Source organism: Engystomops pustulosus, chromosome 8, assembly GCF_040894005.1.
Source record: "Engystomops pustulosus chromosome 8, aEngPut4.maternal, whole genome shotgun sequence".
Classification (NCBI taxonomy): domain Eukaryota; kingdom Metazoa; phylum Chordata; class Amphibia; order Anura; family Leptodactylidae; genus Engystomops; species Engystomops pustulosus.
The window spans coordinates 96,550,677-96,572,666 of record NC_092418.1 but is presented as its reverse complement, the minus strand read 5'-3'; the positions used below and the strand labels follow the sequence as shown (position 1 = coordinate 96,572,666).

Sequence of the window (21,990 nt, the reverse complement as noted above, 5' to 3'; positions counted from 1 at the left end):
AAGGGAACCAGTTTTTTAGCCATTATAAGCATGAAACTTACAGGTCATGTCTGGTCCAACACCCAACAAGGAGAGCAGGGGCACTTCTAGACCTCACTGAATATTAAAAATACACTTTTGGGGGTCACCTCGAGCTGCAAGGGCTATAAGATTAGATTTTAGAGGAATATTTTCAATATTCTGCATGTTCTAAGTAGCTAAAGGTTCTGTAGTTCTTATAAATTTGTGGGATATCTACCCGGAATTCAGTAGTTGTAGGAACACAAACAAAAATATAGCCATGATACCACTCCTCAAAGGAAAACTACCACCAGGATGAAGTGTTGTAAACCAAGCACACTGACATACTGGTGTGAGCCCCCTCTGGCAGGATCTGCTCTTCTTTTAGTTTCTTATGCCATTGTTTCTAAAAAAAAAAAAAAAAAAAGGATTTAAAACTTATGCAAATAAGCCTTAGAGGCTCTGGGCTCAATTAACAGTTATGGAGCCCCTCAGGCTCATTTGCATAATTTTTACATACTTTTTAGTATGGTATAAGAAGCTAAAATAAGAGTGGATCTGACCACACGGGGGAAAACACACGTTTGTAAGTGCACTTGGTTTATAATCTTTAATCCTGGTGGTAAATATCCTTTAATACAGAGGTGTGTGTATTGTTCCCTGTTCTGGTACAGCTTTTACTGTATTGACATACCATGGGTGTCAATACAGTTTAAAACATGCAATACAGATGTGGGTCATCAGCCGTCTTCTACCCATGACCAAACAGGCATTTCCTTTTAGCAGCTACTGTGATACCATGATATTCTGGGACCCTCTGTTCAGGAAAGAACCATGTTCTTAAAGGACATCTACCACCAGGATGAAGAATTGTAAACCAAGAACACTGAGATACCGGTGTGTGCCCCCCTGGCAGGATTTGCTCTTCTTTTAGGTTCTTATGTCCTAGTTTTTACAAAATAAAAGGATTTTAAAATTATGCAAATTAGCCTGAAGGCTTCAGGCTCCATTGATTTGAATGGAGTCGGGGGCCCCTCAGGCTCATTTGCATATATTTTAAAGCCTTTTATTCTTGAAAACCAGGGCATAAAAGATCCCCCCCGGCCTGAGGTAGACAATCTGGCTGCTCCAAAGCTGAGCCAACGGTGGCACCAACTGCTCTGCCGTAGGTACAATGCATTCCAGGCATTATGTATTCATCATAAGATGCGTCTACACCTTATAAAACTTTATTTTTAGGCTGCTGATTTGTTGTTTTGTTGTATTTTTTGTCAACAGGAACTTTTTCAAAGCTACATCCAGACAAATCCAATTCTATGTGGACATAATGGTGGATAAAATTTAAAAAATATTTGCTACCTACATCCACCACATGGGGGAGCTCTTGAGCCTTTTTGCATACTACTTTGTTATAGAGTACAATTTATAAACAGTATACATTAAACCCTTTAAGCTCCCCCTGGTGGTGGCGAAAGGAAGACAGAATTTAGGATTAAATGTTTAACAATCGAATTTAAGAGTTACTTTAAAACAATTTCTTACAAAATAATTGTCCAGCACATGGACTAAAGTGGTTTTTGATGATGATAATAACTTAGATAACGCAATAGTATGAAATGGTAAATGATGAATAACATTTTAACAAACTTTGCATAAATTAATAGTACAAGTGACAAGAAGACATTTTTAAATATATCTTATCAGAGGAAGGAGCTTCTTTCTCGAGTAACATTGGTTCTTATCATCCTGCCACCTTCCCTTTTAATGTGATTTTGTCTCTTTAAATTCTTTTCCAAATTCCATCTTACCAACAAGACAGATAGAAGTTTACTCAGGTGTCAGATTACTAAGGAGTCTATGGAGAGGGGAGGAGGAGTTGTGAGTTATAGCAGCTAGGTCTCAGAGGTGGAAAGTGCTTCTTTCTCTACCTACATTGATTTTTATCCTCTCACACTCTCTTATATTATTTTCTATGTGAATTTTGTACTGAATTTAATGGGTTGTCAGATTACAAAGAAGTCTAATAAGAGGGGAAGAGGAGTAGTGAATCATAGCAGTTAGATCCCAGAGGAGATCTAACTGGGTCTTTCTCTACTTATATAGATTCTTATCATCCTCTCACATTCCCTTTTTAAATTATTTTGAAATCTGAATTTTTTACTGAATGAGGTGTAAGATTACAAAGAAGTCTATGAAGAGGGTAGAGGGAGTAGTGAGTCATAGCAGGTCATAGGTCATCAAGGTAAAAAGTTCTTTCTCTACTAACATTGATTCTTATCCTGCAACCTTCTATCTAAATGTTCTACGGAATTTCTTAAGGTGTCAAATTACAAAGACGTCTAAGGAGAGGGGAGGAGGAGTAATAAGTCATTCTCCTAAAGGAGAATAGTGTTTCTTTCTCTACTTATATAGATTCTTATCATTCTCTCACCCTCTCACCTTTCCTTCTTATATTATTATTGTATATTGTATCAGAATTTTCTACTGAATGAGGTGTAAGATTACAAAGAAGTCTATGAAGAGGGGAGGGGGAGTAGCAAGTCATAGCAGCTAGGTGGAAATATGAGGTGGAATATTCTTCATTCTCTACTTACATTGATTTTTTATCCTGCAACCTTCTATCTGAATTTTCTACTGAATTTATTGAGGTGTAAGATTACAAAGAAGTCGATGAAGAGGGGAGGGTGAGTAGTGAGTCATAGCAACTAGGTCTTTGAGATGGAAAGTTCTTATTTCTCTACATTCATTGATTCTTATCCTCCGTTCTATCTGAAAATTCTATCTCGGCTATCTGAATGTTTTACTGAATTTATTGAGGTGTCAGATTACAAAGTGGTCTATGGAGAGGGTAGGGGGAATAGTGAGCCATAGCAGCTAGGTCTTTGAGGTGGAATATTCTTCATTCTCTTCTTCCATTGATTCTTACCCTGCAACCTTCTATCTGAATTTTCTACTTAATTTATTGAGGTGTCAGATTACAAAGAGCTCTATGGAGAGGGGAGGGGGAGTAGTGAGTCATAGCAGCTAGATTTCCTCCGAGCAATCAAAAACAGCAAGTTACGCATAGGAATCTTCTGTAATATGCAGAAAACCAATCATATAATGGTCAGATATGGTGTTACTCCTTTTGTATACACACTGGACTACTGATCTACGCAAAGTCTGTTGAAAAGCTAGCCATGCTTCAATGATCGAACGGGTCTGTAGATACTTCATGGGTTATACAATCTGGAAGCGTGGTAACAGTGACTCCGACTCAAGTATTGACACGATAATATCACGTCTCTGAGAAATAATTTAATATCATTCTTCATGCGATTAAAAAATAAAGAGCGCAACATGCAAAGTGTCCAAAAAAAATAAATAAAATAAAACATAAAAAAATATAAGGTGCCTTGTGATGCTGGCAGTTTTATGTCATAAGCATACAGTCTTTCCATGATATCACATCATGACGTGTCAGTCGTACCTTTAGTAAGCTTCAAATGTATCAAAATATACAGTACTTTTGCATATTAGATATCCATTGTGTTGCCCCTGAGTCAAGTAAAGAGGATTTTACATACAAAGAGGGAGAACAGCCATTAAAAGCACTTACAATGTATCGGAAGGTACTTAGAAAATGACCTCTTTTTTTGGATTATTTTCCAGGAAGACCGGGGTCAGACTCGTGCCTGTGCAGGGACACGCTCCCCCTGTGGTGCGTGGAAGAATCGGGCAGAGACGTGGGTCTCATGGGGTTGAGATAGGACGTACATTGCCTGGGAGGGAGGCGCTCATCATCCAGGAGTGACGCCGGCTTGTCCTCGCACGGAGGATTTGGATGGGTTGCGCTAGAAAGGGTTTCTTTGGATGATTTGGGGGTTTTGGGCTTTTCTACAAAGTCTACAAATTCAGGGCTCTGAGGAGAAAAAAGACTCTGTTACAAAGGATCGCAGGCATTTCCCACCACACCGGGCGGCAGAATTGTATATGTGGTAGTGTTATGTCCATGCTGTCCTAGAGGGGCTTACCACTTTTAGTCATGTTTTGTGTAATGTGTGTAAGTGTGGGGGGCAGGATATTTACCAATATACAACTATTAATAGTTCTGTACTGTTTTCTTCATATGTAAAGTGAGTGTGTTATCCCTGTACTGTGACATCACTGTGTGTATTATCCCTGTACTATGACATCACTGTGTGTATTATCCCTGTACTGTGACATCACTGTGTGTATTATCTCTGTACTGTGACATCACTGTGTGTATTATCCCTGTACAGTGACATCACTGTGTGTATTATCTCTGTACTGTGACATCACTGTGTGTGTTATCCCTGTACTGTGACATCACTGTATGTATTATCCCTGTACTGTGACATCACTGTGTGTATTATCCCTGTACTGTGACATCACTGTGTGTATTATCCCTGTACTGTGACATCACTGTGTGTATTATCCCTGTACTGTGACATCACTGTATGTATTATCCCTGTACTGTGACATCACTGTGTGTATTATCCCTGTACTGTGACATCACTATGTGCATTATCCCTGTACTGTGACATCACTGTGTGTATTACCCCTGTACTGTGACATCACTGTGTGTATTATCCCTGTACTGTGACATCACTGTGTGTATTATCCCTGTACTGTGACATCACTGTGTGTATTATCCCTGTACTGTGACATTACTGTGTGTAGTATCCATGTACTGTGACATCACTGTGTGTATAATCCCTGTACTGTGACATCACTGTGTGTATAATCCCTGTACTGTGACATCACTGTGTTTTATCTCTGTACTGTGACATCACTGTGTTTTATCTCTGTACTGTGACATCACTGTGTGTATAATCCCTGTACTGTGACATCACTGTGTATTATCCCTGTACTGTAACATCACTGTGTGTATTATCTCTGTACTGTGACATCACTGTGTGTATAATCCCTGTACTGTGCACATCCTGCCTCCTCTCGGTGGATGTTGGGTGGAATAAGTACCAGGCATAGTCTTCCCCTAGCACAGCGTTCTTACGCCTGGACGCGGCTTATACGTATTTAGCTCATGTTCCGGGCATGTACTCGCCTGTGATGATGGGGTGAAGCTCCTGTCTGTTTTGATGGACGCGCGTGGATGCTGGGTCTGCACTTGTCTGAGCGCCGGCCTCTGATATTCGGATCCGGCTGTTACCATGCTGTAAGCAGGCGGCACAAGTGATGACGATCTCTGCAGGAGCTGAAGAATTGCCTGGATATCCGCAGTCATTTGTGATTCCAACCTGTAATTATAAATTAACTAGAAATGAATGAAGATAATAAAAACCAACTACGTGTTTTCTTCTCAGCGTGTCACGTCCCGGCGGATATTATTTCTTACTAACTCCTGGCTGTAAAATCTATAAGTTAATTAGGGGAATAATGCTAACTGCGGGGATTTTGTTTCCTGACACATTTCCATATTCAATATCTACAACCACCAGCAGGGGGAGCTCATTTTATACAAATCTTTTTATAAATGGGTTGGGTTCAGGGCCGGATTAAAGGAGGGGCTCCCGGGGCTTGATCCCCAGGGCCCCCACCACTTTCACTTTTAAATGGGCCCCCACCAGTTTCCGACAGTCAGCCACTCAGCTGAGTCACTGACTGTCTCTGCGATGCGCAGCAGATTGTGATGGGATGCCGGCGGCGAGTGATGACGTCACACTGTCGGCATCCAATCACTACATGCTGCCGCCAACATGCTGCAACGGCGATCTCCCCCAGCGATGGCAGCTGTGTCTTCAGTGGCCGGCGGCTGCCCGTAGAACGGGGAAAAGCCTGCAGCATCGGTGGATCAAGGGAAGGGAAGCTAAGGTAAGTATAAAGTTTATTATTTTGTAGCTATTTTCTACAGGGGACTGGTGGCTAAATTCTACAGGGGGCTGGTGGCTGTATTCTGCAGGGGGATGGTGGCTGTATTCTACAGGGGGCTGGTGGCTGTATACTAAAGGGGGCTGTTGGCAGTATTCTGCAGGGGGGAGCCTGGCTGTATACTACTGGGGCTGGTAGCTGTATTCTGCAGGGGGATGGTAGCTGTATCCTGCAGGGGGCTGGTGGCTGTATTCACTACAGGGGGCTGGTGGCTGTATTCTACAGGGGGCTGGTGGCTGTATTCTACAGGAGGCTCGTGGCTGTATACTAAAGGGGGCCGGTGGCAGTATTCTGCAGGGGGCTGGTGGCTGTATTCTACAGGAGGCTCGTGGCTGTATACTAAAGGGGGCTGGTGGCAGTATTCTACAGGGGGCTGGTGGCTGTATTCTACAGGAGGCTGGTGGCTGTATACTAAAGGGGGCTGGTGGCTGTATTCTACAGGAGGCTGGTGGCTGTATTCTACAGGAGGCTGGTGGCTGTATACTAAAGGGGGCTGGTGGCTGTATTCTGCAGGGGGCTGGTGGCTGTATTCTACAGGGGGCTGGTGGCTGTATTCTACAGGAGGCTCGTGGCTGTATACTAAAGGGGGCTGGTGGCAGTATTCTGCAGGGGGCTGGTGGCTGTATTCTACAGGGGGCTGGTGGCTGTATTCTGCAGGGGGCTGGTGGCTGTATTCTACAGTGGGCTGGTGGCTGTATTCTACAGGAGGCTGGTGGCTGTATACTAAAGGGGGCTGGTGGCAGTATTCTGCAGGGGGCTGGTGGCTGTATACTACAGGTGGCTGGTGGCGTAAACTACAGAGGGCTGGTGGCTGTATTCTACAGGGGGCTGTTGGCTGTATTCTACAGGGGTCTGGCAAGCTATATACTACCGGGGTGCAGGATTGCTGTATTCTACAGAGGCTGGCAGGCTATATACTACCGGGGTGCAGGATTGCTGTATTCTACAGGAGCTGGCAGGCTACATACTACAGGGGGGTGGAAAGCTGTATTCTAAAGGGGGCTGGCAGTTTATACACTACAGGGGCTGGCAGTCTATGCACTAGAGGGGGCTGGCAGGCTATACACTAGAGGGGGCTGGCAGGCTATATACTACAGGGAGTTGGCAGGGTATATACTACAGGGGGCTGCAGGCTATATACTACAGGGGGCTGCAGGCCTTATACTACAGGGGGCTGCAGGCTATATACTAAAGTGGCTGGCAGGCTATATACTACTGGAGGCTAGCAGGCTATATTCTACAGGGGGCTGGCAGGCTATATACTACCGGAGCTGGCTGGCTATATACTTTCAAAAACATTGTTGGAAGGGCCTCCATCAGTTTGCGCCCAGGGGTCCCCACCACCATTAATCCAGTCCTGGTTGGGTTAAAATTATTACAATGTTCCCCAAGTCTCTTACTGGTCTCTACTGTCTGGTCCCAATTTGCTCAGTGGTTCAGATTGGTCACTGCCGCTGCCAGTGATTGGCTGTGCGAAAGGGCTGTACAAAATGTGTCAAAAGGGACCAAGAATTATAGACCAGATAAGAACCCAGACAGCTTTGGATCAGGAAAGTTGCGGCGTTGTTGTATTCAGCATTATGTCTTTTCCTTTTTATCCATTCTGAGACATGTTTTAGCATCTCAAAAATAGATCTGTATACATCCCTATTAATTAGCACCCCCTAGTGGTAGCCACAAACATCAAATATCCGAGCCAGGGATATAAATGTCCAAATCAAAATCTAAAACTGGAAACATCGACTTTTGAGATGGATTTGTACAAACCTGGCCTTTTATTGGACTGGTACAAGTGGAAAGGATTGTTACAGTCATGTTGTCCCTTAGAGACAAGATAGCCGTCCTTGGATACGGCCAGCACTGTGTAGTACTGATGTACTATTAACGCCTGACCAATCACCGGGATTCAGCATTCATTGACAAAGGACCGCTGTCAGACATGCAGTATCTCCTGGCCATTTCATTTGCAAAAACTATTTTTTTATGTGCAATCCCTCCAGCAGCGGTGGTCGTATCCAAGGACAAGAATCTCATTTCTAAGGAACATCATGGCTACATTTATGGGAAAATAAAGGTGTGCTGCCCCGGATTTATTGAATTACTGCACAGGCACGGGAAGCACCGGAGATGGGTCCAATTTTTATTAATAGTGACACATAGGGACTTGCTAAAGGGCCATTTGGGACACTAAACCAACTTTCCATAAGGACCTGTGGGTAATTTAGTTTAGAGGTCCTATTTAAACGGCATCACCTGCAGGTATTTGTATGTAGTTCCTGAGACATCCAGCAGAGGGCGGACCTGCACCATACTTTGCTCTATCTGCATTTCTAACCCTTATCCAATCCAAGCGTCACATAAACTGATATTGGCAATAGATGATCTCCGTTTTATGTTTATAATAAAATCAGCGGAGTGAGCGGGTATTTGGCTCATTAGCAGATTTATGAATTTATTCCATATGAGTTCCGAGGTTTCCGCACTTACTGTAATAATATTGTAAATATAGACCAGTGTGATGCTGCTCCATCTCTGTGCTGTCTACTCTATGATTATACTACATATTTATTGGCTTACATTGGACCTTACTGATAGATCCAGGCACCATGACTGTGGTAATCTGCTTATATTTGTTATCCATGGCTTCCTTCTTTCTAAAATCAACTTTTACAATTATGATAATGAGCCTAAAAGGCTTCTGTGGTGGTTCCCAGAATATAACAGTCTTCATAGACTGTTACACTATTCAGGAGCACGCTCCCCCTCCCACCATGTGAAATTGTGGAGAAGTGCTGAGGGAGCAGAGGGGAAGACAGTGTAACAGCCTGTGAACCTACAGCACAGAGGGGCTCTGGTAACCCTCCCAGGAACCCTTCCGGCTCATTATCATAATTTTAAAAGTTGATCTTAGAAGGAAGGAGACCAGTGATTTTCTTTTATAACTAAATAAGGAGTCATTTTGGAAATTCTTGGGACTCAAGCACAGTAATGATCTATCTCATATCTATATATTCATCTTTCACCTAACTTATTATCTATCTATCTATCTATCATATATCTATCTATCTATCTCATATCTATCTATCTATCTATCTCATATCTATCTATCTATCTATCTATCTATCTAAAGTTTCAAAAACTGGCAGCACTCCGGATTGGTGTCAAAAAGGTGACGGGGTGTCTTTTATTCCATGTGCAACGTTTCAGCCCACAAGGAGCCTTTGTCAGGCTTGACAAAGGCTCCTTGTGGGCTGAAACGTTGCACATGGAATAAAAGACACCCCGTCACCTTTTTGACACCAATCCGGAGTGCTGCCAGTTTTTGAAACTTTATTACTGAGGCTCTCGGGCCAGAGGGCATCTGGACTTTGCACCCACCAGCATTGCGGTGCTGCTCCAAACTTTTTCACATATCTATCTATCTATCTATCTATCTATCTATCTATCTATCTATCTCATATCTATCTATCTATCTATCTATCTATCTATCTATCTATCTATCTATCTCATATCTATCTATCCATCTCATATCTATCTATCCATCTCATATCTATCTATCTATCTATCTATCTATCTATCTATCTATCTATCTATCTATCTCCTATCTATCTATCTATCTATCTATCTATCTATCTATCTATCTATCTATCTCCTATCTATCTATCTATCTATCTATCTATCTCCTATCTATCTATCTATCTATCTATCTCCTATCTATCTATCTATCTATCTATCTATCTATCTATCTATCATCTATCTATCTATCTTATCTATTTATTATCTATCTATCTATCTATCTATTTATTATCTATCTATCATGTATCTCTATCTATCTATCTATGTATGTATCTATCTATCTATCTATCTATCTATCTATCTATCTATCTATCTATCTATCTATTTATTATCTATCTATCATGTATCTCTATCTATCTATCTATCTATGTATGTATCTATCTATCTATCTATCTATCTATCTATCTATCTATCATCTATCTATCATCTATCTATCCCTCTCTCTCTATCTATATCATATCTATATACAGGCGGTCCCCTACTTAAGGACACCCGACTTACAGACAACCCATAGTTACAGACGGACCCCTCTGCCCACTGTGACCTCTGGTGAAGCTCTCTGGATGCTTTAAAATAGTCCCAGATTGCAATAATCAGCTTAAAATTGTCTGCAATGAAGCTTTATTGATAATTCTTGGTCCTATTACAGCAAAAAAATTTGAAACTCCAATTGTCACTGGGGCAAAAAAAAAAAATTGTCGGGAACTACAATGATAAAATATACAGTTTCGACTTACATACAAATTCAACTTAAGAACAAACCTACAGTCCCTATCTTGTATGTAACCCGGGGACTGCCTGTATTCATCTTTCATATAACTTATTGGGTCAGATTTACTTACCCGGTCCGTTTGCGATTCAGCGGCGCATTCTCTGCGGTGGATTCGGGTCCGGCCGGGATTCATTAAGGTAGTTCCTCCGACGTCCACCAGGTGGCGCTGCTGCGCTGAAGAGCATTGGAACACACTTGAATACACCGAGGCCGGCTGAGTGAAGGTAAGTGCAAGCTCCGCGACACATTTTCCGTTTTTAAAATGCGGCGGTTTTTCAGAATACGTTGGGTTTTCGTTTGGCCACGCCCCCTGATTTCCATCGCCGATGCGCCACAATCCGATCGCGTGCGCCAAATACCCGGGGCAATACAGGGAAAATCGGCTCAAATCGGAAATATTCGGGTAACACGTCGGGAAAACCCGAATCGGGCCCTTAGTAAATGACCCCCATTATCTATCTCTTCTATGTAACATTGGGGGTCATTTACTAAGGGCCCGATTTGCGTTTTCCCGATGTGTTACCCGAATATTTCCGATTTGCGCCGATTTTCCCTGTATTGCCGCACGCGATCGGATTGTGGCGCATCGGCACCGGCATGCACGCAACGAAAATCGGGGGGCGTGCCCGAGCGAAAACCCGACGGATTCGGAAAAACCGCCGCATTTAAAACAAAAAAAGTGTCGCTTGGGACGCGCTTACCTTCACTTGGTCCGGCTCGGTGAACTTGAGTGCGTTCAGATGCTTTTCAGCGCAGCAGCGCCACCTGGTGGACGGCGGAGGAACTACCTTGATGAATCCCGGCCGGACCCGAATCCAGCGCAGAGAACGCGCCGCTGGATCGGGAACGGACCGGGTAAGTAAATCTGCCCCACTGTGTGGACCAGCCTCTTGCTGTATGGAGTATATAAGAGTATTAATAGTGCAGCGGATATGAAGAACTCATCTTAGATAAATGAATGATTTGCAGAACCTTCCGATATGACTGAGAGAAGTAATTCCTTTTCTTAGAGGAAGGTTTTGGCAATTTCTTCCAAATTTAATTATTTCTGCAGTTATCATCTGAGGCAGAAAATCTAAGGTGACATTGTCCCATTTTCCGTTCCTCTCGCCACTTGAGCTAATCTCCAATGTATGTGACATTCATCGACTCCTTCTTTATCTATCTCCAAAATAAGGGCCTAAGGCTCCCACCGGGGCTCATGGCCAGATCCAGCCGGGTGGCAGAGCACATATTCACATGGAACATAAGCCCCTAATAGACGTACAGGGCACATACCCCCCCTCATTGCCTCATCACATGGAAATCGCTTGGTGATAACGCTGCAAAATTGTAGCTGCTAAGATTTAGGGACACAATGGAGCCTATACAGTGCTATGCAGGGTGACCATGGGACCTATAGGCACTGCACATACAGCTATATAATGCCACTATGTCTATACTAGAAGAAGGGCTATAAGAGAGAGAACATTCCACAAAATGGAAACCAATAGAGCACTAGAGTACACAGATGTACAATATATACTATACAGCTTATCATTAAAACATTTGGCAGCCTAAGAAAACTAGTAAATGACAAAAGTAGTTTTATTTCAGTTTTTCTGTCACACATTTCCAAATCCTCTCCATAGTTATGAATTCTAAAATTCAGTCAGCAACTAGTCACCACTAGGGGGAGCTCAGGAGCTGGCTGCTTACTATTGCTGAATGTGGGACTTGGTATAAACAGTATGCGCTCCCCCTAGTGGTGACAGTCATTTGTTTGGAGCTTTTCCAGAGAAATAGTCAATGTAAATATATACAGTAATACTATGTTAAACTAAACAGACATTTGGAACTATTTATACAAGACATTATGAAGACATTTATCTATAACTGAATACAGATATGCAAAACATAATTAGAACATTTTAACAGATCTTTTTTCATTTTTGGAAACTTGATGGAATGTACCAGATATATTTTTATTAGTAATTTAAATATAATTTTTTCCAATCTGTCGTTATTTCAAAATCATTTTTTATCACATTTTCTATAGATGATTAAGAGTTGGTCCATTTTGCCTAAGCAGCTGTTAATAGCACTTGATGTAATGATGTAATGATGGGTCAGTGTTATCTATATAGTGGTCATTGTACAGGGAGGGGGAGGGGATAAGCTGTGACATCATCTACTGTCAGTAGTGATGTAATGATGGGTCAGTGTTATCTATATAGAGGTCATTGTACAGGGATGGGGAGGAGCTAAGCTGTGACATCATCTATTGTCAGTAGTGATGTAATGATGGGTCAGTGTTATCTATATGGAGGTCATTGTACAGGAGGAGGAGATAAGGTGTGATATCATCTATTATCAGTAGTGATGTAATGATGGGTCAGTGTTATCTATATAGAGGTCATTGTACAGGAGGAGGAGATAAGGTGTGATATCATCTATTATCAGTAGTGATGTAATAATGGGTCAGTGTTATCTATATAGAGGTCATTGTACAGGGAGGGGGAGGGGATAAGCTGTGACATCATCCATTGTCAGTAGTGATGTAATGATGGGTCAGTGTTATCTATATAGAGGTTATTGTACAGGGAGGAGAAGGAGATAAGCTGTGACATCATCTATTGTCAGTAGTGATGTAATGATGGGTCAGTGTTCTCTATATAGAGGTCATTGGTCATTGTACAGGGAGGGGAGGAGATAAGCTGTGACATCATCTATTGTCAGTAGTGATGTAATGATGGGTCAGTGTTATCTATATAGAGGTCATTGTACAGGGATGGGGAGGAGATAAGCTGTGACATCATCTATTGTCAGTAGTGATGTAATGATGGGTCAGTGTTATCTATATAGAGGTCATTGTACAGGGAGGGGGAGGAGATAAGCTGTGACATCATCTATTGTCAGTAGTGATGTAATGATGGGTCAGTGTTATCTATATGGAGGTCATTGTACAGGGAGGGGGAGGAGATAAGCTGTGACATCATCTATTATCAGTAGTGATGTAATGATGGGTCAGTGTTATCTATATAGAGGTCATTGTACAGGAGGAGGAGATAAGGTGTGATATCATCTATTATCAGTAGTGATGTAATATTGGGTCAGTGTTATCTATACAGAGGTCATTATACAGGGAGGAGGAGAAGATAAGCTGTGACATCATATATTGTCAGTAGTGATGTAATGATGGGTCAGTGTTATCTATATAGAGGTTATTGTACAGGGAGGAGAAGGAGATAAGCTGTGACATCATCTATTGTCAGTAGTGATGTAATGATGGGTCAGTGTTATCTATATAGAGGTCATTGGTCATTGTACAGGGAGGGGAGGAGATAAGCTGTGACATCATCTATTGTCAGTAGTGATGTAATGATGGGTCAGTGTTATCTATATAGAGGTCATTGTACAGGGAGGGAGGTGATAAGCTGTGACATCATCTATTGTCAGTAGTTATGTAATGATGGGTCAGTGTTATCTATATAGAGGTCATTGTACATGGAGGGGAGGAGATAAGCTGTGACATCATCTATTGTCAGTAGTGATGTAATGATGGGTCAGTGTTATCTATATAGAGGTCATTGTACAGGGAGGGAGGTGATAAGCTGTGACATCATCCATTGTCAGTAGTGATGTAATGATGGGTCAGTGTTATCTATATAGAGATCATTGTACAGGGAGGGGGAGGAGATAAGCTGTGACATCATCTATTGTCAGTAGTGATGTAATGATGGGTCAGTGTTATCTATATAGAGGTCATTGTACAGGGAGGAGGAGGAGATAAGCTGTGACATCATCTATTGTCAGTAGTGATGTAATGATGGGTCAGTGTTATCTATATAGAGGTCATTGTACAGGGAGGGGGAGGAGATAAGCTGTGACATCATCTATTGTCAGTAGTGATGTAATGATGGGTCAGTGTTATCTATATAGAGGTCATTGTACAGGGAGGGGAGGAGATAAGCTGTGACATCATCTATTGTCAGTAGTGATGTAATGATGGGTCAGTGTTATCTATATAGAGGTCTTTGTACAGGGAGGGGGAGGAGATAAGCTGTGACATCATCTATTGTCAGTAGTGATGTAATGATGGGTCAGTGTTATCTATATAGAAGTCATTGTACAGGGAGGGGGAGGAGATAAGCTGTGACATCATCTATTGTCAGTTCTGATGTAATGATGGGTCAGTGTTATCTATATAGAGGTCATTGTACAGGGAGGGGGAGAAGATAAGCTGTGACATCATCTATTGCCAGTAGTGATGTAATGTTGGGTCAGTGTTATCTATATAAAGGTCATTGTACAGGGAAGGGGAGGGGATAAGCTGTGACATCATCTATTGTCAGTAGTGATGTAATGATGGGTCAGTGTTATCTATATAGAGGTCTTTGTACAGGGAGGGGGAGAAGATAAGCTGTGACATCATCTATTGTCAGTAGTGATGTAATGATGGGTCAGTGTCTATATAGACATCATTGCACAGGGACAGGGATTGATATCAATAGAATAGGAAATGTTTGTTTATTATAAGGCTCAGTGGCCAGAAATGTAATAAAACAAAAAAAGTCAAATATTTGTAAAAATTTATGTTGGATTTAAACAACAGGTAATTATCTGGCAATACAGTCCCTTTGATTTGGTCTAAAAGATCAAAAATTTTCAACTTTTCATTGAATATCTGTGGAAGGCTAATAGAAAATGTTACTTTGGCTTTGAATGACACCCACTATATTACTGCCTATGTTGTGTGAGCAGCATTAGATTACTACTGGTAGCAGTGCAAGTTTTATGGCATTCTATTTATGAACCAGGCTGCACAGGATGAACAGTGATATGCAATTGACATGGAATTACCGTATATACCTGAGTATAAGCCGAGTTTTTCAGCACAAAACTCGAGCCTATAAAAAAATGACCACTGTACTCACCTTTCCGACAACCCTCCCCGTAGGTCCTCTTCTTGCTTTTGATGCTCCGGTTCCTCTTTGGGTCCTCCCTCCTTTTTGGGTCGCTCAGCTCCTCTTCGTGTCCCCTCGGGATGCCGGCGTTTCACAAACAATGATATTGGCAAGCGGCTGACGTCATTGTGTGTGCCGGCCGTGCGCAGGGCCCCGAAGAGGAGCAGAACGACCTGAGGAGGAGCCGAAGAAGACTGAAGGACCCGAAGAGGTTGCAAAGCAAGAAAAGGAACCTTGAGGGACATTGGAAAGGTGAGTACAGTGTAAATATTTTTTTTACTACAGGGAGGCAGGCTGCCTATATACTATGGAGCTGGCGGGTTACATACTACAGGGGGCTGGCTGGATATATACTACGGGGGCTGGCAGGCTATATACTACAGGGGCTGAAAGGCTATATACTAGAGGGCTCTGCCAGGCTATTTACTACTGGAGCTGGCAGGCTAGATACTACAAGGGGCTGGCTATATATTACAGGACTCCGGCAGGCTATATACTGCAGTCGGCTGGCAGGCTAAATACTATGGGGGCTAGCAGGCTATATACTACAGGGACTAGCAGGCTATATATTATGGGCGCTGTCAGGCTATATACTACAGGGGCTGGCAGGCTATATACTACAAGGAGCTTGCTGACTATATACTGGGGTGGGGGCTGTGAACCATGCATTTCCCACCCTTGGCTTATACTTGAGTCAATAGGTTTTCCCAATTTTTTGTGTTAAAATTAGGTACCTCGGCTTATACTCGGGTCGACTTATACACGAGTATATACACTAAGTGATAAAGTAATAAATGCTGTTTGCTGTAGACAGAGTTTCTATCTCATATTTACCTGTTCATCTGCTCCTGCATCAGATCTAACCTGTGCTCCACTTCTCCATACGTCAGATCGTTGTCACCTTCACTGATGCCCCAGGCTACGCTGTTCAGTGCTGCATCATTGGTCACACTGGGGTGTATACTGACACTTTCTCTCTCCCAGCATCTTGGACTTGCTATATCTGTCATGAAAAAAAAGAATTTTAAAAATCAAACTATGTCCATTTCTAGACAGGACCTGCTGAGGCTTGTAGTTCCTCTGCTACTGCAAACACAGCCACAGAGAGAAAACTTTAACATTAAAGTAGATGTATCATATTTTCAATTCGTAGACAATAGCGAAAAACGTAATCATTTTTTTTTTTGCTTCAATAAAACCGTTAAAAAAAAGGATTAAGGTAATAAATAAAAAATACAAAAAGAAAATGTACAAATAATTTCTATGTATTTGTCATTTGATGCTCCTGTTACACTCCTCTTGTTGTTATTGTGCCCTTTCTGTTGACTTTCTTTGACCGTTGTTTAAGGTGTATACAAAGGGGCTCATGTACTAAGGGTCCGCAGACCGCACAAACGTTGGATATTCCGACGATTACCGATTTGTGACGCATTTTAAAGGGTATTGTGTCAGCACGTGATCGTATTTTGGCACAATCACGCCCGCTTTCGTGTATCACAAATCGTGGGCGGGGGGATCGGGGCGGGCCTTCGGACGATCTGACAGTTTAAGACTGAGCGCAGGATTTAACATTTAAATTGTGTCGCAAGACCAAGCACTTACATGCACCAGGAAGAAGAAGATGAACTCTGTCGGACCTTAGCGGGGAAGTGACACATGCAGGATATCGGGCGCACGATCTTAGTGAATCGCACCGGAGTCCATGATCGTCGGGGAACGCACATCGGGGATCGCGACAGGACCGGGTAAGTCAATGTGCCTCAATGTATTACATCCTGCATCTCATAGTAGAAGCCTCTATACACATTCCTCAACGTACAGTAGTGTATGAGTTGCTATTATAGACATTGCATAATGCATATGCTAATTTTCGGCAGAGGCTACTGGGGTGTGGAATAGCCTCTCCGGACTGTAGGAGGAAAAGCTACCGTACGCCCCAGTAGTCTCTGCCGTGCCTTTGAATGTTTGTTAGATAAAATTTATGTTAGGATAAATCAGGTTAGGAAGAATTAAAGATAAGAGAAAGATGGATAAGGGCTTAGGACGTTAGGAGGAAACCCACCTACTTTAATAGGTAGATATCGGATGATAGGTTTCCTTTAACATAAATCTACCATCAAAATCCATCATGATAAACCAGGGACACTTACTCATAGATCCAGGCACCGTGACTATGGGAATATTCTTATATTTGTTATCCCTGGCCTCCTTCCTTCTAAAATCAACTTTTACAATTATGTTAATGAGGGTATTACAAGAGCCCCTCAATGCTGTAGCTTCACAGATTGCCCCCTCCCACTGTGGGAGATTCCATCAGGCAGAGGAAGGGGAAGTGCTGATGGAGCAGAGTGGGAGAATGTGACACTGTAACAGCCTGTGAAGTCGGAGGAAGGGGAGGTCTGGTAACACCAGTAGAGCCCTTCTGACCAATTAGCAAAATTTAAAAATTTGATTTTAGTAGGACGGAGGCAATGGATAACAAATATAAAAAGGTTACCACAGTCACTGTGCCTGGATCTATGAGTAAGTGTCCCTGGTTTATCATGATTCATTTTGATGGTAGTTAGTAATTCTACAAAATTTGCAACTTTCAGGTTTGTATCTTGAGTAGCTTTATTCAAGCCTAGTTCCCTATAGTATCATGGTAGATTAGGCTAATAACAGGTGTAGGTTCATCAAGTCCAACCTAGAATCCTACAGCGCTGATCCAGAGAAAGAAACCCCCCCCCCCATAAAAAGACTGGTGGCCATTGGCTTATAATAGGGAAATGACTTCCCATCTCCAAATATGGTGGTCAGAATACATTCCTGTATCTAATTTGGAGCTAATTTCACACATGACCCATGACTATTAGTATGTTTGCCCCAGTTTTGCCTCCATGAGCTAGGATCTGGACCAGGCACACTGAAGGTTGGATTCCTTTGATGTATCTTAACTCTACAGAGAGTTAAGATACATCAGTTTTGAAACAAAAAGGTTATTGATCATAAAGGAGCGATGCAGGTGGCGGTGTACATCGTGTATCTGCTGCCGGCTTTGCCAAATCATGTAGTGAAGGTCTCCCGGATGATTGTCAGGGGGATTCATCACACTAATGGACAGAGCGGTCTATCCCAACCTATCTGGGGGTACGGTTACATATTATTACAGAGAACCATTAGATTCTCTGTTGAAGCCTCAACCGGTGAAGACTACGGAGAAATCAAGGCAGGTCCCTGCAATAACTGTACAATGAGACGGCACAGGGGGAACCATCATTGGCCTTATTTGGTTGGAAAAGTGAGCGAAGCAAAAAATATTCTCAAAGATGGTGAAAAACCAGTCCTGGAACGTTCCCAGGGCAGACAGAAGCAATATCTGGCCGGGCTGGAGTGAGGAATGTTTTCTTATAAAGTCTCTCAATCTTGTGTAATTTAAAGGGAACCTGTAACTAAATTTATACAGCTGCAAAATCTGTGAACTACAGGAACAGAACAAGAAGAGGTTTATACTGACACTTGTAGCTAAGAATTCATATACGTTGAAACATGAGTATGACCAGCATGAGAGGAAACCTCTAAACATGGAAAGAAAAAATCCAGCTCCATGTCCTCCTCATATATTGGCAAAGTTTATTAGCCAATATATCAGCTCGTATTAGAATCGGGTATAATACATTAGCAGATCGAAGTGTTTCGGCATAAGCCTTAGTCTTGATCTACACTTAACGACAATAACACACTATTGAAAAAAGAAATCGCCTCCATCACATGACTAGGGGGTATTGTCTCTGCCTTCATCACATGACGGCTAGGAAGCGTGGTCTCCGTTCCTTGTGAAGGAAACCAACTTTATCAGGACCAAACTTGAAAAAATCTAAACAGAATGGTTGCAAAGGGGGCGTGGTATCCACCTCCATCACATGTGGCTATGGGGTGTGGTCTCTGCCTTCATCACATGATGACTAGGAGGCGTGGTCTCTGTTCCATGTGATGGAAACCAACTTTATCAGCACCAAACTCCACAAAATCTAAACAGAATGGTTGTAAAGGGGGTGTGGTATCCGCCTCCATCACGTATGGCTATGGGGCCTGGTCTCTGCCTTTATCACATGATGACTAGGAGGCGTGGTCTCCAATCCATGTGATGGAAACCAACGTTATCAGCACCAAACTCGACAAAATCTAACCAAACATACCTTGAGTCCGCCTCCTCGGACCACCCTCTTTTGAATACGCCAGACCAAGATCAGACGATCAGACCGCTATTTAGTGGATGATTTTTTCCTAGCTTATTGGTATGTTCCGATAAGATAGAGATTTAACAATGCTCTAACTGGGAGAGGGCTAGGGAGCTTCTTACTTTAGTAAGTGCTGATAGAGTGTTTTATTGGCCTGACAGGGGTACATTTAGTAGCTGAAAAATGTATGGTTCCCTTTTCAGCTAGATTGGAAGTGTCAAGGCTCCTAAAAATCACTGGCCTCAGTGGTCACATGAGCAAAATCAGTGACAATCAGCCGGTGGTCATGTGACTGCTGACGAGACCAGTGATCAGCTGTAGCGATCACGGGATCCTTTATTATGATTGGTCCTGGCGTGTGGGCTGTGCCATAGTAAAGGAGATCTGAAGGTGAGTTGTTACCTTTTTATGTTTTTTGTAATAAATGTAGGTTTTATTAGTATGCTGGACATTTAAGTGAAGAAGCTAAATCTACAGTACAATATATCATTGGCATCTGATGTGTCTAATGAAAGGAACATCTACTGTATGACATATTTTCCAGGAATTGCTTGAACAGGGAGAAGGACGCTTCTCTTTTTCTCACATCTATATGTCTAGACTTGATAAGAATAATGATGTTTTCATCGGTTATAATACGATTTCCTGAGAACGCCGTTATGAAGTCACGAGGAACGCATTTTTACCAAAAAAGAAACCGTTTTCTCTCCGAGCTCAGAAGCTTCTCAAGGAAAAGGAATAATTATAAATCTGATAACAACTTCAGACTTGCTGTAATTGGATTCGTCTACTCTATAAAGCAATCGATAACATTAGACGGGAGGCGTACAATTTGCTAAGAGATAAAGGCCAAAAATAAATCCTCTTCGTATTTCAATGAAAGTCGCCTAGGTTCGGTTTTATTGTATTATTTCGCTATTATCGGCTTCTGGATTTATGTCTTCTGTCTTCGTGAAGTTTTTAAATCAAATAGCAATAGCTAAAAAAATAAAAAGAAACACTTCTGCTACATTCCGCATATTCCAAAAAAGACAGATTTGGATCATGCACAGACTTCATGAAAACGTAGACTTTTTTTTTTTTTTTTGCAGACTTTCTAAATTTTGCACAGACTAAAAAATCTGCAGTGGGTTGCCTTGGAAAGAGTTGCTATGGCTGCAGGGACACAAAGCTTCATCCTAAATAAGTCCGTGGAAAGAAATCTTTCAGTTGGAAGAAGTCGTTCATGACAAGTTTGGAAGAAGAAGCTTTTGCGAGAGATAAAAAAAAAAACGTGTCCTGCTCCCTAAAACCTATCCCATGCAATGATGCAAAAAATAATGTGCACAAAAAAAATTTAGAAAATAAAATACTGAAAAACCAAGCTTTTTATTACATGTTCTGATTGTTTGTTGTCTGTTACCACGGAGACACATTGTTTGCAGTGGAGTTTCTTGGAAATACAAATTTATGGTGTTTGCTTAGACTTGGCCAAGTTTGTCCACCTAAACTTGCATAGGGATATGCTCCATTACTAAGGGAGGCCCAATATACATTTCACTGAGACCTTAGTTCTGTTAAGGACCACCACTTAAGAAAAGACCATCAATGTGTATACCAGGATGGTCCCTTTTTGGGGTGTGTCATGAAGACAGTTCCCAAGGCCATCACAGCAATAATCGTACACTACTATGGTTTCATTGCTCCTCTGTAGACATGACAGAATGTCCTGAAATCTGGTTCTAGTTGAATTTTGGAGAACTGGCCATCAGATTTGATTAGGTCTGAATAGGTTCACTTGGAACACAAATTGTACCCTTAAAATTGTGTTGATACACTCTGGTCACCCAGTTTCAATATCTTTGCAGACCACATGTCAAAGATCTGGAAAAGTTAGGGCTTCCGTCTCGGTCAGAGTTCCAAGACCCGAGTAAAAGAAACTGGTCTCAGTAGAAGAAGGGGGCAATGGAGGGGTTGGATGGCCATCCATCTAGAGTCATTCTACTGTACCCTTTGTGAAATTGGAAAGGCATAAAGTTTATGGCCAGATCACATGATATGGGGACTGAAACCAGGTAGTCTCCTTGTGACTGTGGACCTCAGAGAGGTAGGTGAACAGTTCACCTTAGTAGGTTAACTAAACCTTCTATGTGAAGAACATATTGCTCATCACTACCCCTAAATACTTGAGGCAGCCATATTTTCCCCAATGTATAACTTGTTAATCATTTTAATTCTCCCCATAAATCTAAACCTAAAAATGTAACAGCACATTGCCTGGTTTCTTCTACTAAATTTTGAGACCTTTTCATCTTAATTGAGACAAAAGTTGGGACAAAAAACATCTCAAAAATTAGTAGAAGAAACCAATGTGGTGAAAACTGACCCCTTCCCCTCAAATAACTGTGAATTTAATTTTGTTTAATTTCCCCATCTCCTATGCTGGGTTCCTCTGCTGACTGCAGGGTCAGACTACATACAGTTTGTTTGTTGTCTGTTACCATGGAGATAGCTTGCCTAGAAGCAGTTTAAACAAAACAGTAGCAAATATTTAACAATAAAACTGGATTTATATTAAAAGCTGCAGATGTAGAATATTTCTCAC

General features: G+C 41.9%; 1 protein-coding gene across 5 annotated transcripts in view; it reads right to left on the bottom strand.

The window, feature by feature from the left end:
* Positions 1-1,029: 1,029 nt before the first annotated feature.
* The window catches only part of KCNH7 (potassium voltage-gated channel subfamily H member 7), a 266,849-nt gene continuing 245,888 nt past the window's right edge, over positions 1,030-21,990 (bottom strand). For all 5 annotated transcript variants that reach the window (XM_072121861.1, XM_072121862.1, XM_072121864.1 and 2 more), the window contains 3 exons: positions 16,021-16,189; positions 5,069-5,261; positions 1,030-3,901 (listed from right to left, as the gene is read on the bottom strand). In XM_072121861.1, coding sequence (XP_071977962.1) covers positions 3,641-3,901; positions 5,069-5,261; positions 16,021-16,189 — 623 coding nt within the window. In that variant the 3' untranslated portion in view covers positions 1,030-3,640. The remainder of the gene's footprint in view (positions 3,902-5,068; positions 5,262-16,020; positions 16,190-21,990) is intronic.